We start from the raw sequence: 20465 nt of genomic DNA, 5'->3' as shown, positions 1-20465 counted from the left end.
CATCTTAGCCAACCTCATGTTGTCATAGTCTTAGTGAAGGAAGCTTCTCTCACTCAGCACTTAGCTTTTTTTCTCCCATCAAGACTATGATAGCTTGACGCCACTTGTGCTCACCGCCAGCCAAACTCCACCTCATCACAAGTATTACAACAAGCAAAATAAAGCAAACACAAAAGAGAGGAAACCCAAAAAACTTAGACTTTTATTTTAGTGCTGAGTTAAAGAGAGAACATGACGGTTAGAATGACCAACTACAACTAGGGCATGGGGTTGATTGCTCTCCACCGCGTGCCAAGTGTCCATATCTTTGAGAATGCGGCTCAACCGTTTCTGAAAATAGCTCAGTGTAAGTATTCCCGCCCAAACTCCCATCTAAGATCTTCACCCGTGTGCGGGCGCCTTTCCGCATGTCTCTCGGTCACGCTCGCGCGATAGTCTACCCACGCACATGCCCGTTTGGCCATGTGCATGCACTCATGCCTCTCAATCATACCTGCTTGGCCTGCCAAACCAAGGAAGGATTTATCAGTGTTATTAGTTATGAGCAACACTGAGGCAAGTTTTTTCGGCGCTCTTGGTCAGTAGCCCATGCGTCTGACTATGTCCGCTCAATCATACTCGATGGCCAAGCGTGACATCCAGCCTCAGCAGGACCACCCATGTGCACCGCTACTTTTCCACTTAAATTGTCCAACTTTGGCTGCTCCCAGACTTAGACTTTTCTTGATCCTCCTTCTCTTAGCCAAGTTTGCTGGGCAACACCACTTTACCACCGAGCACCCGTCTGGGTTGTTACAACTTCAACATTTTCTTCATGATCTCAATACAATCAACATGGATAATAAGCTCTCCTTTCCCCCAACTAAGGCATGGGGTTGATTACGCTCCACCGTGTGCTAAGTGTCCACATCTTTGAGAATGCGGTTCAACCGCTTCTGGCAATAGCTCAGTGTAACTATTCTCACTCTAACTCCCACTCATACCCTTCCGCCACACACGGACACCCCTCCGCACGTCTATCGGTTGGCCAGTTATGTTCGCTTGGTCATACTCTGTGGTAAACGTGAGATTTAACCTCAGTAGGACCACCCATGCGCGCCGTTGCCATTCCACTTAAATTGCCTAACTTTAGCTACCCCCAGACTTAGACTTTTCTTGGCCTTCCTCCTTTCAGCCAAGTTTGCTCAGCAACATCGCATCACCACCGAGCACCCATCTACAACTTCAACATTTTCTTCATGATCTCAATATAATCACCATGGATAATAAGCCCTCCCTCCCTCCCCCCTCTTTCCACTCTATATCTCTCTCTTTAAGATTGGCTGATGTTATCATCATATCCCGTTGTCTTTCATATTGTGAAATCATTATGAAAAGACTAATATAACCATCTAATTATTCTTTATCTTGAACTTTCCTTTTCTATCTTGATTCTCCATCAAATTTGGTGTCTTAATCGTGTTATGACTTACCCTATTAACACCTAGTGAACATGGTCGAGTCACAATTTAGATTGCAACGCTGACTTCATAGCATCATTAATCTTTTTGGTTGAGCTTGAGTCAAATTTGGTCGAATATTCCAATAATCTTGATTAAACCTAGAAACAATTGCAACTTACCGAACACATCACAAGAAGTAAATATCATCTTCAGTCAATCACCAAACTTGCCATTCTCTCAAACAATAATAACTTCCAATCAACCGAAGAATATGACCTTCAATCGATGAACTAATTTTGGCACTCACCTAATTTAGCTCTCTATCAAAGATTGATTTATTTAACAATCTTCATAAATATATTCTAGCAAATTTGTCTTTCAATCAAAAAGACTGTAACCTAATTTGGTTCACAATCAATTAATCAACATTGCAATCTCCTAATTTAGCTTCAATCAATCAATATAAACATAATAGGAAATTTAATTCTAATAGGCTTATTAAGATGGAGGAAAGTTTCAATTCCACATCGAGAATGAGGACAGGGATGGAGAATACGCCCCCACCCAACCCAATCATTGGAAATTATATAATTAAATAATATATATAATAATATTATTATGTTATATTGCAAATATTTAAATAAAACGTTTTAAAACCCCATATGTCATTTGATTATCAAATTATTTATCCTTAAAGAAACATATAAAAGAAAATAAATAAATAAAGCCTAGATTTTGTGCTATAATTGCTCTCTATCTATGTTTTGTTTTTCTGAATTTTTTTAAATAATTTATTTTAAATCATTAATAGAGACATTTATTAAACTTTTATGGAATTTTTTAGTTTATTATGTAGATTTCATAGTTTTTTTAAAATAATAATATGCAAAAAAATTAATTTGGAGATTAGGAAATCTTTGAATCCAAGTAATTCTCTCATGTACAAAGAAGAAGAAAAATTTAAGGACAGAGTTGAGACCCGGAGAATACATTCTTGTGCACAATTCCCACCCATAGACAACTATAAATTCTAATCACCATCAAATTTTGCTTAATTATTAAACTAATTAACAATACCAATTTTTGAAAAATAAAATTAAAAAATACCATAATATTTTACCCTTAACATAAACAATATAAAACCCTTCACATGAATAACATGGAGGGAGCCTAGTGCGCAACAGCTTCCCAGTCCACACACACACCAAAAACTCAAATGACAAATCAAAGTTCTCTTCCTCCCCCACAATGGCACAATCCACACAGAGTCACAATGAGCCCTGCTCCAGTTGATTCGTTCTCACCTAACCAATCAAAATCCGCTGACGTGTCCTCCAGTGGCCCCCACCTACTACTCCTATCCCAACACGTGGCACCCACACTCCTTGGCAGCTCTTATTTAGGCTCCTTCCTCCAACTTTGTCGACGCTGACCTTCTTCATTCCTCTCTTTCCCATTCTTCCTCTCCCTTCACACCTTCCTTGCAATTCCTGTACCCATTTTTCTTTTTTTTCTTTTTAATTATAATTCCTAAATAACCAAAATAATAATAATAATAATTATTATTATATATATATAAAGAATATTATTATTATTATAGTATTAATTTAATGTTAGGGTCGTAATGGCGGTGATCGGGGCTCTAACCAGATCGACTTCTCGGATCTCGTCTTCCTGCTCCTCCGCCGCCGTTGCTGCAGCTGCCGGGCATCTCTGGCATCCCTTTGCTTCTTCTTCTCCTTCTTCTTCTCCGCCTCCTCGGCACTACGCTGGTGGTGGGCGTTCTCCGCTCAGCCATCGTGCCCAGATCCGATCGTCTGCTGCCCTAGCTCGTGGTTTTGAGCGCCGTTTTGCTTCTATGGGTGATGATCTATCTTTGTCTTCTGCTTTTTTGGGTTTTTGTTTCTGGAGATCTGATTTGATGTTTTTTTTTGTTTTGATTTGCAGCAACGAAGAACTCGTTTGAGGGAATCTTGACAAGGCTTGCGAAGCCTGGAGGTGGGGAGTTCGGGAAGTACTATAGCTTGCCGGCGTTGGATGATCCTAGGATTGGTTGAATTTTGTTTGCTTTTCTTTTGGATTTTGAATTTTATGTGCTTTGTTTTTGGGGGATTTGATTGATTTTTTTTTTTTTGGTGATTTTTGATGGGGAGCAGATAGATTACCGTATTCGATAAGGATCTTGCTGGAATCGGCGATAAGGAACTGTGATGAGTTTCAGGTGACAGGGAAGGATGTGGAAAAGATATTGGATTGGGAGAACACTTCTCCCAAGCTGGTTGAAATCCCCTTCAAGCCCGCTCGTGTTCTACTTCAGGTCTCCCTCTTCTTTCCCTCTCAATCTCTGTCATTTCTTTATTAATGGCCCATTTTTTTAAAGATTTATCTACTTTTTATTGAATGGGGAAATTATGTCATATTATTCACCTTTATTGAAGGCTGAGTGTTTCCCCAGATCTTTGGTTTGGTTTTGTGTGATTTGATGAACTATTGTTGCTTTTGTCCGGAAAGAGTGTCTTTGAATTGAGAGTTTTTGTTTCTTTCTTTTTTTCATTTGGTAAAATATCATCTAGGTGAGGCTACCACCTTCACCATTAACATTTACTGTTTTCTCTTGTCTCTTGCCCAAGACAGTTTCTTTTAACTATTGCAAAGGTGGAGGGTGCATTTTTTGTGGGTTTCTTTTCTATACCTTTTGTGTTTTCTTCTAAAAAGTTTAAATTACCACATTATGCACTGAAAATTGTTATGAAAAGGAAGTTCCTTTTTCTTAGCTTGTTTTGATTTTTCAACCTATACTGACTTTTATTCTTTCAGAAGATTTTAACCATCACATTGAATAAGGAAGCTGTTTTTTCCTAGTTTATGTTGATTCATCATGAATTTGTTATTTCCAGAAGGATTTAAGCATTGACTTTGAACAAGGAAGGTTGTCTTTTCCAAGCATATGTTGTTTGTAAATTTTGTTTATCAACTTAAATATGCTTGCTTGATACTTTTCAGATTTTTTCTTCTTAATGATGATGCTGCAGGAATGTATATTTATATACTTAATTAGAATTCCTGAGCTAGGTTAATTATTCTTTTTATTATATATATTTATATTTATATTTATTGTATATTTTTTTCACTGATAAATTTAGTCTTTTGGCCCTTTATAAAGTAATATGGAAGGGAATGATTCATGTAGCTGACCTCAAATAGTTGGGACTAATGGCTTCTTGTTGTTATTCTTTTTCACTGATTTGGTTTTGCTTTCCTTTTTTCTGTTTAGGATTTCACTGGTGTTCCTGCTGTTGTGGATCTTGCCTGCATGAGGGATGCTATGAATAAGCTTGGTGGTGATTCAAATAAAATCAATCCACTTGTAAGTTCATTTACTGTTTTACGTTTAGTTTTCTTTCAAAATTTTCTGAATTTTTTAGCAAATCACATTGGAAGACAATTCTACTATTTTAAGCAAAACAAATGAGAGGATTGTGGTCAATTTAAGCCATGAAAAACTTTTTATTTAAGCCTGGATGGGGCAATATGTGTGCCCTTTTTAGTTCGGGTGCCTCCTACCTGTAGTGGGCCGGCATGGCCCACTAACCTTGGGGGGTTGGCCCAGCATGGGCATGGCATGAGACACACTGGTCATGTATTGTTTCGCACTGGCCTATTTATTTTTAAATTTTATTTAAAAATCAAAAGAACCAAAAACTTCAAAAAATTTTAAATAATAAATAAGTAAAATTTAGAAGCATTCTTAAGAAGATGTTAAACTGTATCTGAATCTAAAACTAATGTTGCTTTTGTAAATGCTAAACAGTATTAATTTTAATAGACACAATATCTCAAAATTTTACGTATATGTATGTGTGTGTAATATTTAATTTTCATTTTGAGATTTTAAATATATATGAGAGATATATTCACATATTTTATTGAAAAATGGTTAAATACGATATGTAGATAAATATAAATAGCAGAGAGGGATGTTGTAAAAGCATGGCAAGCTAGGTTACTTACCGTGCCGGCCGTGGCTGGCCACGATCCCCAGGTCCAGCAAGGCCTAGGGTTCATTTCTTGCCAAGCACAGGCATTTTATTGTGCATTGTGTCCGTGCCAAGCATGGCCCAAGTTGTGTTGGGCTAGGTCATGATCCCCAAGCTTATTACTAGTTGCTCCAACAACAAACATAACTTAAAACTCAATAAAGTTCTTTTGTTCCTACCATCTTCCCACCTGAATCAATAATTATAACGAAACATAAAGCATATAATGGCTGAAAGCCATTATTGGTCCTTGACTTGGGTGTTATTGTTTTCATTCTTTGATTAGGAAAAAAGTTCATTTTTATTCTTCAAATATAGGACTTTGTTCATTTTAGTCTTGTCGTAAGTCATCATGGCTGACACCACTTAACTTGCTGGCTTTAGCATTTTTAATTAGGTTGACGTGGCATTCGATATAGATACCTACAAGAAAATTTATTTTTTTATTAATTTTTTTTTTATGTTGCTGATGAGTAATTTTTAAATTTTTTTAACTTTTCTATGGTACTAATGTGAAACATATTAAAAAAATTTATCTTGTCCATATGGCACCACATCATATGCCACATTAGCCTAATTTGACATGTCAGTGTTTGTTGGGTGGTTTTAATGGCAGTGATTGACATAGAAACTAAAATGAGTAAAGTTATCTAGTTGAGGGAAGAAAATGAGGATTTTTTCCAGTTGAGGGAAAATGAACAATGGATCCTAATGGTAAGGTGATGCCCTTTTATAGGAAAGGGTAAGGTGTTTTTGAGTTACTGGAAGTGATAGAATAATGAAGGGGTTGCCTAGTGGTAGGGAAAATGGAGAAAGTGAGTAGCTCATTAGGATTTGGAAGCTGAATGAATTTTGAAACATTTCAAAATTCGACTACTTAAATATTTTCTTAGTTTGAAAACTTTAACGATTTCTTTAGGTAAATAATAATAAACTTCAACTTTCTCGCATTAAGGAGTTGACTCAAATGAGTAGAGTTGGCTGAGTCAAGTTGAATTCCCTAAACAGCCAACATTGATTTGTATTTGTAAACTGAATATAATTGAAATAATCCTTATTTTCACATATCGAACTTTCACAAAAATTTTTAGTGAAGGAATGTCTGAAGAGTATATTTTCTAAAACAAATAAACATGACATCAATAATTGAAAGAGTGGTTTCCAAAATTTTTTTTTCTTCTCATAAAGGTTGAAGCTTATTTTGTAGTACGATTAATATAGCAGAAGGCCTTGCAATTTCTATTACTATTTAGATAGGGTCTTTGTTTTGTAAATAGAAATAAGCCTTATGTTTCTTGTCATATAAAATTCTCAAAATTTTATTCACCACTCAATGTCTTCCTAGGCCTAAGAAATGCTGCAGCTAGATACGTACCCTCAGAGTATATATCTAAACAAAGCAAAATGACATGAGCAAACCAAAGTAGTGATTTCTTCATTTGTTTAGCTTCTTATAAAGGTTAGACCCTATTTTTTCTTATGATGGTCACATATGACGGAAGTCCTTACTGTTCTTTTACCATTGCCAACGGGCTTTTGCACGGTGACTTGTGTATAATGCAGCAATTTGGACAGCAGTTCACTTAACGCTTTCCATGATCCTGCATTTTTGGATGAAATAAATATTGAAGAGTTTGAATGTCTGCTTAACGTCTTAAACCCAACATACATATTCTTCCCTTAGGACTTGTGATTTATACATCCTTATGTGACTGAGTTCTGTTGAGAAGTAAATTTCTCTTGTTACAATTTTTGTGAAGTGATAATCCCACCAACCCGACATACATTTCTTTGCAAAATTTCTGTTTATAAGTGAGAATTTAAAAATGTGGGGTGACAATGCTAAGCCTCAAAATTCTAAAGTGCGATGACTGTTTCTTGAGTTCCTATCATTTCTTCTTTTTCACTTTCTTATAAGGATGCCATATTCAACCAATTTTATGTGTGCAGGTTCCAGTTGATCTTGTTGTTGATCATTCAGTCCAAGTTGATGTGGCCAGATCAGAAAATGCGGTTCAGGCAAACATGGAACTTGAGTTTCACCGCAATAAAGAAAGATTTGCATTTCTGAAATGGGGATCCAATGCATTCAACAATATGCTTGTAGTTCCACCAGGTTCTGGTATTGTACATCAGGTTCGTATTTAACCTAAAATTCAAAGATGCCTTTGGATAAAAATTTATAGTTATGGACTAATATGGTAATTGTGGGATTATGTATTCTTATTGCACTTAAAAATTTCTTCTTTTTTTTTCCTGTTTTTTTTTTTTTGTAGGTGAACCTAGAATATCTTGGCCGTGTTGTGTTTAACAATGGGGGGATGCTTTATCCTGATAGTGTGGTTGGCACCGACTCTCATACTACTATGATAGATGGGTTAGGTGTTGCTGGTTGGGGAGTAGGTGGAATAGAAGCAGAAGCAGCAATGCTTGGCCAGGTAAATGAATTTTTATTTTGGTTTCGGCTCTTTAGTATTTTAGAATTTTTCATGATTGTCGCAAATGGTAATTCCTTCTCAGTATTTTTATTGTACTAGCTTTTTTGTTTATCTCTTTGACCTCTATGCAGCCAATGAGCATGGTGCTTCCTGGAGTCGTAGGCTTCAAGTTATCAGGGAAGTTGAGCAATGGAGTGACTGCTACTGACTTAGTTTTGACAGTGACCAATATTCTTCGAAAACACGGTGTGGTGGGGAAGTTTGTGGAATTTTATGGTAAGCAAGTAACTTTCACCATCTGCTATTACAAGTGAATGGATTGAGTCGATTTTGTATCTCTGACTGTACTTTTAAACATGCAGGTGAAGGCATGAGTCAACTATCTCTAGCAGATCGTGCAACTATTGCAAACATGTCACCAGAATATGGAGCAACAATGGGTTTCTTCCCTGTGGATCATGTTACCCTGCAATACTTGAAACTTACAGGCCGAAGTGATGAAACTGTATGTCACTGCTGAACTTTAACTTGTTAATTAATGATGAAAGAAGACACTAATGGATCTCTGACTTTTAGGTTGCAATGATTGAGTCCTATTTACGGGCAAACAAGATGTTCATCGATTACAGTGAGGTAATTCTATCTTTCACTCATTTACGGACTACCTTTTATTGATTTAATAAATAAATTCCTTTTATTTTATTTTTTTAAATGTGGCTTTACTTCTTGAATACAGCCCCAGACAGAAAGAGTGTACTCATCTTACTTGGAATTGAATCTTGAAGATGTGGTACCATGTATATCAGGACCTAAAAGGTAATGAACATTTGACTATTCTCCATCTTCGCACTGGCTTGCAAAAGCATGGTCATGTATGAATACAGTTTATATTGTTGTATTATATTGATATTTAAAATTCAACCACATCAGGCCTCATGATCGAGTTGCACTGAAGGAAATGAAAGCAGATTGGCATTCTTGCTTGGACAATAAAGTAGGATTTAAGGTGAGCTGAGTTCATACGTTGTGCTTTAAAATGGACCACTATTTCAATGTTTAATTTAGTTTTGAATTTGGAACTTGCTCCTGCTCTCTATATGAATTGTTCTGTTAGGTGGCATAAGTCCTACCTTTAATTTTGAGTCTCTTGAGCCATGCTTCCTTGTTTTCTGCTAAGAATATTTAATTTTTTAATTTCTCCTTTTTTACTAAATTATTAAAGAAAAGATCATGATGTTAATATCACAAAAGCTTTATCCTCTCTGGTTTTTCTGGATTGTATGTACACACATTCCTGTTCTCAACTTAGAGCTTCAATGATGTTGCAGGGTTTCGCTGTACCAAAAGAATCTCAAAATAAAGTTGCAGAGTTCTCTTTCCGTGGAACACCAGCACAAATAAAACATGGAGATGTTGTGATTGCTGCCATAACCAGCTGCACCAACACTTCGAATCCTAGTGTGATGCTTGGGGCTGCTTTGGTTGCCAAAAAGGCTTGTGAACTTGGCCTTGAGGTTGGAAAAATTCTTGTCTAAGCATCATTTTGTGCTTTCACTCATGATTTTATTTTATTTTATATTATTTATAATTATTAATATTTTTTTGACTTACTCATGGGAGCTAGTACTTAACACTTGATGATGGAGATTTGAATTATTGTATGCCTTAATAGGTTCCTATTATTGGGTCGGTGTCTCTAACTGTCAAAAACATCATGATAGAACCCTAATGTTGTCTGCCGCATTTCCTTAAACTTGATTTAATGATTAAACAAACAGGTTTCACTGTGTTAAACTGAATTGTTTGGTATTAGTGGTTGCCTTGTTCAAGGATTTCAAGGGGTGAGGAGTGTCGGGGTGTATCAGCCTTGGTGTTGCTAATAATTTTTCTTCTTTTTTTTCTGATATATCAGGTGAAGCCATGGATTAAGACGAGCTTGGCTCCGGGTTCTGGAGTAGTTCAAAAATACTTTGATAAAAGGTATATCTAGATATTTAGAAGGCGGTTAAATTTCTTTTAAAGTTTTTGCCTTGTTTTACAAATTTAATTTTCCAAAATAAACTTTTTACTATTATTCCTCTGATTCCTTAAACATTTTGTTTTGGATTTATTTTTCCAGTGGCTTGCAAAAGTATTTGAATCAGCTTGGTTTTAATATTGTTGGGTATGGATGTACAACTTGTATTGGGAATTCTGGTGACCTTGATGAATCTGTATCAGCTGCAATTTCTGAAAATGGTAACACACTTAGTTGACCAAAGTGATTTTGGTTCTGTTCTCAGGAAAATCTTTTTATGTGCATCTTCATTTTTGAAATTGATCTCATTCTTTCAGATATTGTTGCTGCGGCTGTTTTGTCTGGAAATAGGAATTTTGAGGGACGTGTCCACCCTTTAACTAGAGCAAATTATCTTGCTTCTCCTCCTCTTGTGGTTGCTTATGCTCTTGCTGGCACGGTTTGTGGCAATAAAACTATGACTTTTATATTTTATCTTCCTATCTTATATATTATAACTGATCATCTTTTGAGTGCTCGCATTATTTATTTTCTTTTAGGCTTGAGTCATCTGATGTGTGATTGCACATGTGAAGGATAATGACTCTCAATTTTGAGTGCCTAAACAGTCATGGTTGATTTCTACTTAATGATTTTTGGTTGAGAATTTAGGTAGAAAATTTGGAACTTTAAGTTGGCAGGAAACAATGTTTAGAAGTAGAAATATTATCTTAGCTTCTTTCATGTATCAGTTTTTTAGTTGTTTTTGATGTGTGTTAACCATTATTTTTCTAGTAAATGACTGATCTTATGCTTCTAATCTGGATTCTACTTGATGAAATTTTTGAATGTGAGAAGCTTAAAATCAGGATCTTATACTAGTTTGAAGGACCTTATGTTCTAGGATAACTAATTTAGAAAGTCATGCTGCAGGTCAACATTGATTTTGAGACTGAACCTATTGGAACCTCAAAAGACGGGAAGAATGTTTATTTGAGAGACATTTGGCCATCAAATGATGAGATTGCGCAGGTAGGCTATTTTGCTTCTATTGATACTTGATAGATGCTGCTACATGATTTAGAGAACAGCAAGTAACTCAAGCTTTCTATTTGTTCAGGTTGTGCAATCTAGTGTGCTTCCAGACATGTTCAGGGGCACATATGAATCAATTACGAAAGGAAACCCTATGTGGAACCAACTATCTGTGCCTTCTGGCAGCCTCTACTCTTGGGACCCAGCATCTACCTACATTCATGAGCCTCCTTATTTCAAGAATATGACACAGTCGCCCCCTGGTCCATACCCTGTAAAGGATGCTTTTTGCTTGCTAAATCTGGGTGATAGTATCACAACTGATCACATCTCACCTGCTGGAAGCATTCACAAAGACAGCCCTGCTGCAAAATATTTGATGGAACGTGGTGTTGAGAGGAAAGACTTCAATTCATATGGAAGCCGCCGTGGTAATGATGAAGTGATGGCAAGGGGTACATTTGCTAACATCCGCCTCGTGAATAAGCTGTTAAATGGAGAAGTCGGTCCTAAAACAATTCATGTTCCTACTGGGGAGAAACTGTCAGTTTTTGATGCTGCCATGGTAAATTCTGCAAAACACCTGCTTGTACATTACATGAAAGCCGTGTTAAAGAAAGGAAAAAAATATCTTGCATCAAGATGATAAACCAAATATATTTGGTTGAACCCTATTAATTTTTATTGGCTTTTGACAGAGATACAAAAGTGAGGGGCATGACACTATCATCTTGGCTGGAGCAGAATATGGGAGTGGAAGCTCTCGTGATTGGGCTGCAAAAGGACCAATGTTGCAGGTATATATTTATAGAATTGGCTTTTCTCATCACCATCCTCATAAGCCATGGAAAATTCTTGCCTAGACCTTTTGCTTTGCACCACGAACCATTTCATGAATTTTTAGATGAATGATTTATGTATATTGTTTTTGCTTTGTGTTTATCCAACAACTTGGTCTAGTGCATCCGATGTAGGCAAAACTTACTCTAAACCAAGTGATGAAGTTGTGTTTTGTTGGTGCAGGGTGTGAAGGCAGTTATCTCCAAGAATTTTGAGAGAATCCACAGAAGCAATCTTGTAGGAATGGGCATAATTCCTCTGTGTTTTAAGGCTGGAGAAGACGCAGATACCCTGGGCTTAACTGGTCACGAGCGTTACACAATCAATCTTCCGAGCAATGTGAGTGACATCAAACCTGGTCAAGATGTCACCGTAGTAACTGACAGCGGGAAGTCGTTTACATGCACTCTACGGTTCGACACCGAGGTAAGATAAAATTAATATTTGTAAACAATGTTTTGAACACAATTCCCGTGTTCAGTATCAGTATCTCACAATATTTCTTGATGTAGGTGGAACTTGCATATTACAATCATGGTGGAATTTTGCCATATGTGATCAGGAATTTGACCGGTGCCAAGCAATAAATGTGGTAAATGAACTAAACAATCCTTTGTCAAGTGAAATTTGCAGAGTTGACGTTGTATAACTGCAAAACAAATGCTTGTTGGTCTGCCCGGGGCAGATAATTTCATGTTCCAGCCCCTGTTTTTTTTGTCTGAGTCAACAGGGGAAATAAGAATGATATGGAGATGGATGTCTCACAATCTGTTATTTATGCCGACAATCCTTTTGATAATTAGCTGTTTATCGGCAAACTTTATTGCTTTCTCCAAAATCAGAGTTATACTTTCAATTGTATACTTCAGTTGCTTTTGTTATTAAGATATTTGTTGTGTTTTTTGCGAAATTTTTGGTTCACTGCAACTTGATTTACATATTTGGATTTCACATTTTTGGTTAAAGTAGGACATGAAACATGAGCTCTTGGGTTTAGAAGATGTAGTTCTGTAATGTTGGTTCATGTTATTAATTGCATTTTATTTTTAGTTGATTGAGAACTTGTTTCCTTTGTTTAAACAAAACTCAGGTATAGCACCTTACTTTTGTTTTCATTTCTGTGTTGTTGTAGAAATGAATATTCTGTTAAATATTATATGTTCAGTAAGTAATGTGTTCCATAAATTATTCTAGAATAAATGTTTGAAGTATTTCTTATGTGAGGCCAGTCAACTTCTTTAACACCAATTTGTCTAACATATTTATATATATATATATATAAAGTGATGATGAAGCAAAGTTATAATTTAAACTGAAGAATAACAGAAGAAATCTCTATTTGATATGCCCTCTGCGCAAGTTACCAAATTGAATTGTAAGCCAACATCAATTTATTTATTTATTTATTTATCTATTAGATTAAAAATAAAAAGTTCAATTTGAGTAATTTTATTTGTTTTACTGTTTTTCCAAATTCAAGAATTAAAACGAATTATTTTTTATAAATATATTAACCATCCAAAACAAACAATAATTCTAAAGTACCACTTTTATATTTTTTAGGGTAAAAATTTAGGTATGTGCTCATTTAACAGGAGCTCAGGTAGCATAGTTTTAATTAACTAGTTAAATATAACTGTATCATGCAGTTCTTGAAATATAAAAAATAAATCAATAAAATAAAAATTTAAACAATTTAAAGCAGATATAGCTAATTTTAGTGTAGCCTAATTTTAAGGCACGTGAGTCTAATCTTCAGCGAGATGAATAATGTAAATATTATGATTTAAATATATATATTAAAACAAAACAATGGGCTGTCTCATTCTCATACAGGAACCCCACTTAAATTAAATATATATATATATATATATAATGTATAAAAAGAAGAATGGTTGACATGGAATCACCGTTGTACATATATTGCAGTCTTTCTTTGAAGAACGGTTTGCAGTCCTTTGAAGACCGGTAGGTATCATCATCATCATCATCATCATCATCATCCTAAATTCCTAATCTTAATTTTAAAGCTGTTGATATGTCTTTTTCTTCTTCACTTGTAGTTTTCTTAACTCCAAATTATACCTCTTTTTTTTATTCTTCTTCTTCTTCTTCTTCTTGTGTAGCTATCCCACTCTAAAATAAACCTCTTTCATCAATGGCCATCACCACCACAACCACCAGCAAACCAAGACCACCTGCAAAAATGATGAAAACAAAGAGTGCTCCATCAACAACAACAACAACAACAACAACATCATCATCATCATCATTATTGATGAAGAAGAGCATAACACTGCACCAAATCCATGAGTTCTGGCAAAGAAAAAGATTAGAAGAAGAAGAACATCTGGTTGCAGCCCAGAAATCAGCTGCCAGAATCAGAGCTCGTTCTCTCACTGTAAGTCAACGATCACACTCATTAATTCATTAATTAATACATATATATATATTAAATGATTAATAATAATAATAATTATGATGAGAATTGAAGGAGAGAGAATACAAGATGTTTGAAGAGAGGTTGATGAGGAGTACTTTTGGAGATGAAGATGAAAAAGAAGAGGATGCTGATGCTGATGCCGATCACTACAAAGACTTGCCGCCCGTAATTAAAGATTGGTACGCCGCCACCAACTTTTTCTTTTCTACTCCTTTCTTTTTTTTTTTGTCCCTTGCATGATAATATTAAAATGAATTATTATTATTATTATTATTATTATTATTATTATTATTATTATATCTATTTCTTAAAAAATTTAGATTTAAATATCAAAATTCTCTTTATTTTGCGATTTTCACTCTTTTAGACCCTCTAATATAAAATCTACTCTTTTGGTCCTCATATTTGGACATTTTCATCATTTAACTGTAAAATCTGTCCTTTTAGTTTTCGTATTTTCATATTTTTATCCTTTTGGTCCCTTCAATTTATCAGCTAGAAGGACCAAAGAGACAGATCTGTCAATTGGAAGGACCAAAAGGATAGAAATGTACAAAAACAAGGACCAAAAAGATAAATTTTATATTAGAGGTACTAAAATAGTGGAAAACACAAAATAGAGGGAGCATTTTGATATTTTGACCAAAAATATATAATAAAAACAGAACATTACTATAATTAAATATTGTGATTTGCTCATATTTATATAAAAAAATTTATATAATTGAGAAAATTGGCTGCATACCTCTTATTCTGATTTATTGTTTGTTATGAATATTTTATAAAATATTTTATACTTTACATTTAAAATGATGGGAAAAGTTTATTTAAAAATTCTACGAAAATTTTATATTTATTTAATTTTTTTCAAACTCCGTGAGTCTTTTCATAATTATTTATTTAATTATGAAAAAAAATAAGCAAATAAAAATAATCATAGGAATATTGCATAAAAATATAGCTTTTATATTAATATAATAACAATTATCAATTTTTTTAAAAAAGAAAACCCTATATATATTCTCACTCTTGTTTGATTTGTTTTCTTTGTTAAAATTCAGTTCAGTATTCTGTGAAGAGATGATTTATAAAATATAATAGTTAATAAAATTTATTTTTGTGAGTAAAAATTTAGATGAAACACTCTTTCTTTTTTCTTTTTTTTTTTATCTTATACTCCTTTGAAATAAATTTATTTGGATATATTTATCTAATACACATACTTTTTTTATATTTAATATTTGTGATGCCTTAGATATCTCATATTTGGCATGTACATCAACTTCCTTTTATCAAAATTAAAAAAATGAGTTAAATTTTATAAAATGACTAAACATGACCTTGCAGAAAGTTTTCCCAATTTATTAATTTGTGTAAGGTATCTTTTGAAAGTTTTTAATGATAATAACAAAAAGCTTGAATGATAATAACAAAAAGCTTGAATATAAAATGTTTGAGTGGGCCATATCTTGAATAAGGGAATAGGAGTCCACAATGGCACTATCCATCCACTTGAAAACTTAAGTGGTTGCCCAAGGGAGCATGGTTTGAATATCAAATGGTGCCATTGCCACTATGGCTTATTTGTCCTGAGTCTCAAAATATTGGTATTAATTTTGGGAATTCCAAGTGCATGGAATATTTTATTATGTAGTGGTTAAGATAACTTATTTGTCTTTCTTCACCTTTTTTTTTCTTAAAATATTGGTTTTAATTTAAGGAATCCCAAGCATTCCTTCTAATATTTTATTAAGTAGTGGTTAAGTTAACTTTAGAAATAATTGGTCGGCAACTTAGATTAACATGAAAGTAATCATTTATAGTTACATTTTTTATTTTAATAGGTTTCATTTGTCACCTTTTGGAATTTAGTACTTTTAAATAAATTGTTTTCCAACTTTTGGTTTTTTTTTTTCATTAAATGTGAACAAAGATATTTGGATTGGTTCCAAAGGGGTGGACATGGGTCGGGCGACCCATGGGCTGGCCCGAACCCAGCCCAAAAAATACAGGGCCTAGGTTTAGAAAGTTGGCACAAAAAACTGGGTTGGGCTCAAATGTTTTGGCCCGATTGAATTTCGGGTTGGGTTTGGGTCAGATGAATTTTGACCCGACCCGACCCGGCCCGACCCGAATAAATAAATAATATATATATCATATATTATTTATAATATATAATTATATACATATAATAGTAATAGACTTGAAAAGAGTAAACATTTATAATACTTGTGTTGTATTTTTTTAAAATGTTTGAAAAAATTTTAGGGGTTGTAGTAGTAGTTTTATTTAGTTATTTCAATTATTTCATAAAAAAATTAATTATTTTTTGGGTCGGGTCGGGCTGGACCTGGGCTAATGACAATCAAATGGGTCGGGTTTGGATCAAAACAATTTGACCCGAACATGGCCCGGCCCAGCCCAGCCCAAATATATGGGTTGTATATTTGAGTCTAGCCCAGCCCAGATCCGACCCAGCCTGGCCCATGTCCACCCCTAGTTCCATTTAGATCCCACATAGACCAATAGTAATCCAACCATAAAGAGTCACGGTGCTTGTTGGTCCACAAATACGAATAAAAATGGCTCACAAATTTATTTATTTAAAAAATTGAATATATTACATACATAAAAAAAATGTACATGTTGACTCATATATTTATTTTTTTATTTTTTTAAAATAATAGATTAATCACCTTTATTTAAAAAAACCAAAAGGAGTAGAAGTGGAATTAATTTACGTTTATAATATCACATAGGGTTATCTCATCTAAGTTAATATGTATTTTGGTCGAATCACACTAATTAAACCTCATCCTAATCCTTATCTACTTTACTATGGGTAATATGTTCAAGATTCCATACTTAATAATAGCCACATGTGTTGCGCTAGAAATAATTTGATATCTTACTGCTGAAGATCTAGGGGAAAAAATTGAAATTATTGATTAATAAAATTATTACTTATTCTATCTTATAATAAAATATTTTTTTTTTCATGAAATACAACAGGCACATGTGTAATTAGGGGCATCTGTATTAAAGATAATAAGAGCTTATAGCGGGTCAGTACTACTAGACCAAAGACCTTTTGGCTAAAAGGGTTATTTTTAATTTTTTAATAAAAACGACAAGCACTATATACATTAGAGGCGTGCACATGGATTGGGAATTGACTATTCAGTCCGCACACTCTCTCCCGATAACATGGGGTTTGGGTAGAAAACCCACACCCATAATCGGAGACACATTACCATCATTTCGTTCTGTGAAATTTGAATTCAAGGTTTTTTAAATGTCTCACGGTAGTTTTTTCACAATGGTGCCAATACCACTGGGCTGTGAGTTCTTTGGCTACTTTTAAATATTAAATAAGTTATTTTAGATATATAAATTATAATAGTGATAACATCATTAATTAAGAAAGAGTTCATAGCCTAACTGTATTGACTCCATTTCGAAAAGAAGTTTGAGACATTTTAGAAGTCTCGAGTTTAAGTTTCGCTAGACACAGTAGTGATAACAGATCTCCAGTTGTGAGTAAGGACTTGCTACTCAAACCCTGTGTTGTTAGGTGAGAGCAAGCGAGCCGAATGATCAATTCCCAGCTCATGCACATGCTCTTGATGTATATAGCACTCATCGCTTTCTTAAAAAAAAAAAATCATTAATTTTCAATATTTGTATTAATATTTTACTCTTTTGCCTTAATTAATATTATATATATTGCTATTGTCATGAGAAAATTATTTATTTTGGTCTTTGCATGATTAATTTCAGGTGGACTAAGAGTAAATATGCATATTTAAATCAGCCAGCAATCAAATACATGGAGAAGAATGCATTGCCAAGAAGAACAACTTCAGGATATACTCCACAAGACATTTGTTGCTACTTTTCAACCAAGAAGCATCAACAATTCATCATCTCATCACTTGGGGTTCATTAGATTGTGTTGCACTTTTGGTCCCAATAAATATGTTCACCAAAGATGCATTGTCTCTTTGAAAACACTTGTTATTTATGCTGGTTATTATGCTCAATCTTGTAATATTTAATGTTGATTTGAACTTAATCTTATGAACTTAATCTTATTTATAAAAGAAAATGGTCATTTCCATCAACTTAGCAATGAAAATATGAGCAAAGGTGACTACTAATAAATATATCTCACTTTTGTCATTGAACAGAAAAAAAAAATCATTTTAGCCAATGAACTACTTAAGTACATTCAATATTATCCCACTTTCATCTTTTTTCGACACTTTATATTAGAGGTACTAAAAGAGTAGAAAGCGCAAAATAGAGGGAACATTTTGATATCTTGACCAAAAATATAATAAAAACAGAACATTACTGTAATTAAACATTATGATTTGCCCATATTTATATAAAAAAATTTATATAATTGAGAAAATTGGCTGCATACCTCTTATTCTGATTTATTGTTTGTTATGTATATTTTATAAAATATTTTATATTTTACATTTAAAATGATGGGTAAAGTTTATTTAAAAATTCTACGAAAATTTTATATTTATTTAATTTTTTTAAACTCCGTGAGTCTTTTCATAATTATTTATTTAATTATGAAAAAAATATGCAAATAAAAATAATCATAGGAATATTGCATAAAAATATAGCTTTTATATTAATATAATAACAATTATCAATTTTTTAAAAAAAAACCTTATACATATTCTCACTCTTGTTTGATTTGTTTTCTATTAAACAAAGATAAAAATTCAGTTCAGTATTGTGTGAAGAGATGATTTATAAAAGATAAAAGTTAATAAAATTTATTTGTGTGAGTAAAAATTTAGATGAAACACTCTTTTTTTTTTTTTTTTAAACTTATACTCCTTTGAAATAAATTTATTTGCATATATTTATCTAATACACATACTTTTTTTATATTTAATATTTGTGATGCCTTAGATACCTCATATTTGGCATGTACATCAACCTCCTTTTATCAAAATTAAAAAAATGAGTTAAATTTTAGAAAATGACCAACCATGACCTTGCAGAAAGTTTTCCCAATTTATTAATTTGTGTAAGGTATCTTTTGAAAGTTTTTAATGATAATAACAAAAAGCTTGAATATAAAATGTTTGAGTGGGCCATATCTTGAATAAGGGAATAGGAGTCCACAATAGACGTGGCCATTTTGAACCGAAACCGTGGAACCGAACCGGAACCGAACCGCCAAAAACCGAACCGAACCGAAAAACCAGAATCGTCCTAAAACCGAACCGAACCTTCATATAAGGTTCGGTTCCGGTTTCAAAATTTAAAAAAACCGTGAAACTCAGCGGCTCAACCGGTGGTTCCAACCGGCAGTTTCCATATGCTGCTCAACCCGGTAGCTCACATACCTGCTCAACCAAAGGTTCAAAACAAAAGTTCATATTATATTATATAAATATAATATGAATAATGTCATACTATATAAATAATGTCATTTATGATTAGGTTTTTATTTTGTTAATATCATTAATTAGTAATTAATTAAGTAATTGCATGTTTAAAGATATTTTTAAATAATTAATTAAAGATATTAACCAAATTGATTATTGATTAGGTCTCGATTCTCGAATACTTGATTAGCCGATTAGGTCTCGATTTGTGACATTCAGTCCAACTTATATGTCATCGTGCCATGCGAAACTTTTGTTACTCATGCAAGAGGATAAGTTATAATTAATTGATTATGCCACAAATTATTAGTTACAAATTAAATATGGATTTATTAAAATAATTTAATTAACTAGAAGTACTTAAATATTCAATTCTTTAGTAGATTTCCATATTATTTTTTTATAATTTAATATAAAAAAACAAAGACTAGACTTTTTATATATCTTCCGCTTTTGAAACTTACAAAATTAACGTAGTTCATATTAAATTATATTTATTTTATATAAATAAAAAAATATACTCGAGTAAAAATGCTCTCATGTAAAAACATTTGAATCATTAAAAAAATATATAAATAAATAAAAATAAAATAAACATGAATATATATGTGTATATATATCAATTTACCCCGATTTTGTTGATCATTTAAAGATATATATATATATATATATATATATATATATATATATAGATAGATAGATATTCCAATATATAGATAAAACTCCCAAGATTTTCAATTTGTAAACTATGCAACTTATATAAGTATACTAGAAATCAAAAAAAGAAAAAGGAAAAAAATAAAAAAATAAAAAA

At 33.2% G+C, this 20465-nt stretch overlaps 2 protein-coding genes across 2 annotated transcripts; both read left to right on the top strand.

Annotated features, from left to right (window-relative positions):
* Positions 1 to 2879: 2879 nt before the first annotated feature.
* Positions 2880 to 12698, top strand: LOC120275433 (aconitate hydratase, cytoplasmic-like). The gene is made up of 20 exons (XM_039282002.1): positions 2880 to 3304; positions 3390 to 3494; positions 3599 to 3759; positions 4717 to 4809; positions 7430 to 7615; positions 7756 to 7917; positions 8049 to 8193; positions 8280 to 8422; positions 8494 to 8550; positions 8654 to 8733; positions 8848 to 8923; positions 9246 to 9431; positions 9830 to 9897; positions 10037 to 10155; positions 10252 to 10373; positions 10847 to 10945; positions 11034 to 11513; positions 11647 to 11745; positions 11972 to 12214; positions 12301 to 12698. Exons 1-20 carry the CDS (start codon positions 3067 to 3069, stop codon positions 12373 to 12375), a joined length of 2937 nt encoding a protein of 978 aa, XP_039137936.1. The 5' UTR covers positions 2880 to 3066; the 3' UTR covers positions 12376 to 12698.
* A 1008-nt stretch (positions 12699 to 13706) lies between these two features.
* On the top strand, positions 13707 to 18355 carry LOC120275878. Its single transcript, XM_039282600.1, has 4 exons — positions 13707 to 13756; positions 13915 to 14189; positions 14283 to 14410; positions 18012 to 18355. Exons 2-4 carry the CDS (start codon positions 13947 to 13949, stop codon positions 18178 to 18180), a joined length of 540 nt encoding a protein of 179 aa, XP_039138534.1. The 5' UTR covers positions 13707 to 13756; positions 13915 to 13946; the 3' UTR covers positions 18181 to 18355.
* Positions 18356 to 20465: the final 2110 nt, after the last annotated feature.

This window comes from Dioscorea cayenensis, chromosome 14 (genome assembly GCF_009730915.1).
Source record: "Dioscorea cayenensis subsp. rotundata cultivar TDr96_F1 chromosome 14, TDr96_F1_v2_PseudoChromosome.rev07_lg8_w22 25.fasta, whole genome shotgun sequence".
NCBI classification, from domain to species: Eukaryota; Viridiplantae; Streptophyta; class Magnoliopsida; order Dioscoreales; family Dioscoreaceae; genus Dioscorea; species Dioscorea cayenensis.
Note: the sequence above shows the minus strand (reverse complement) of the source record. Positions and strands in the feature narration are given on the sequence as shown.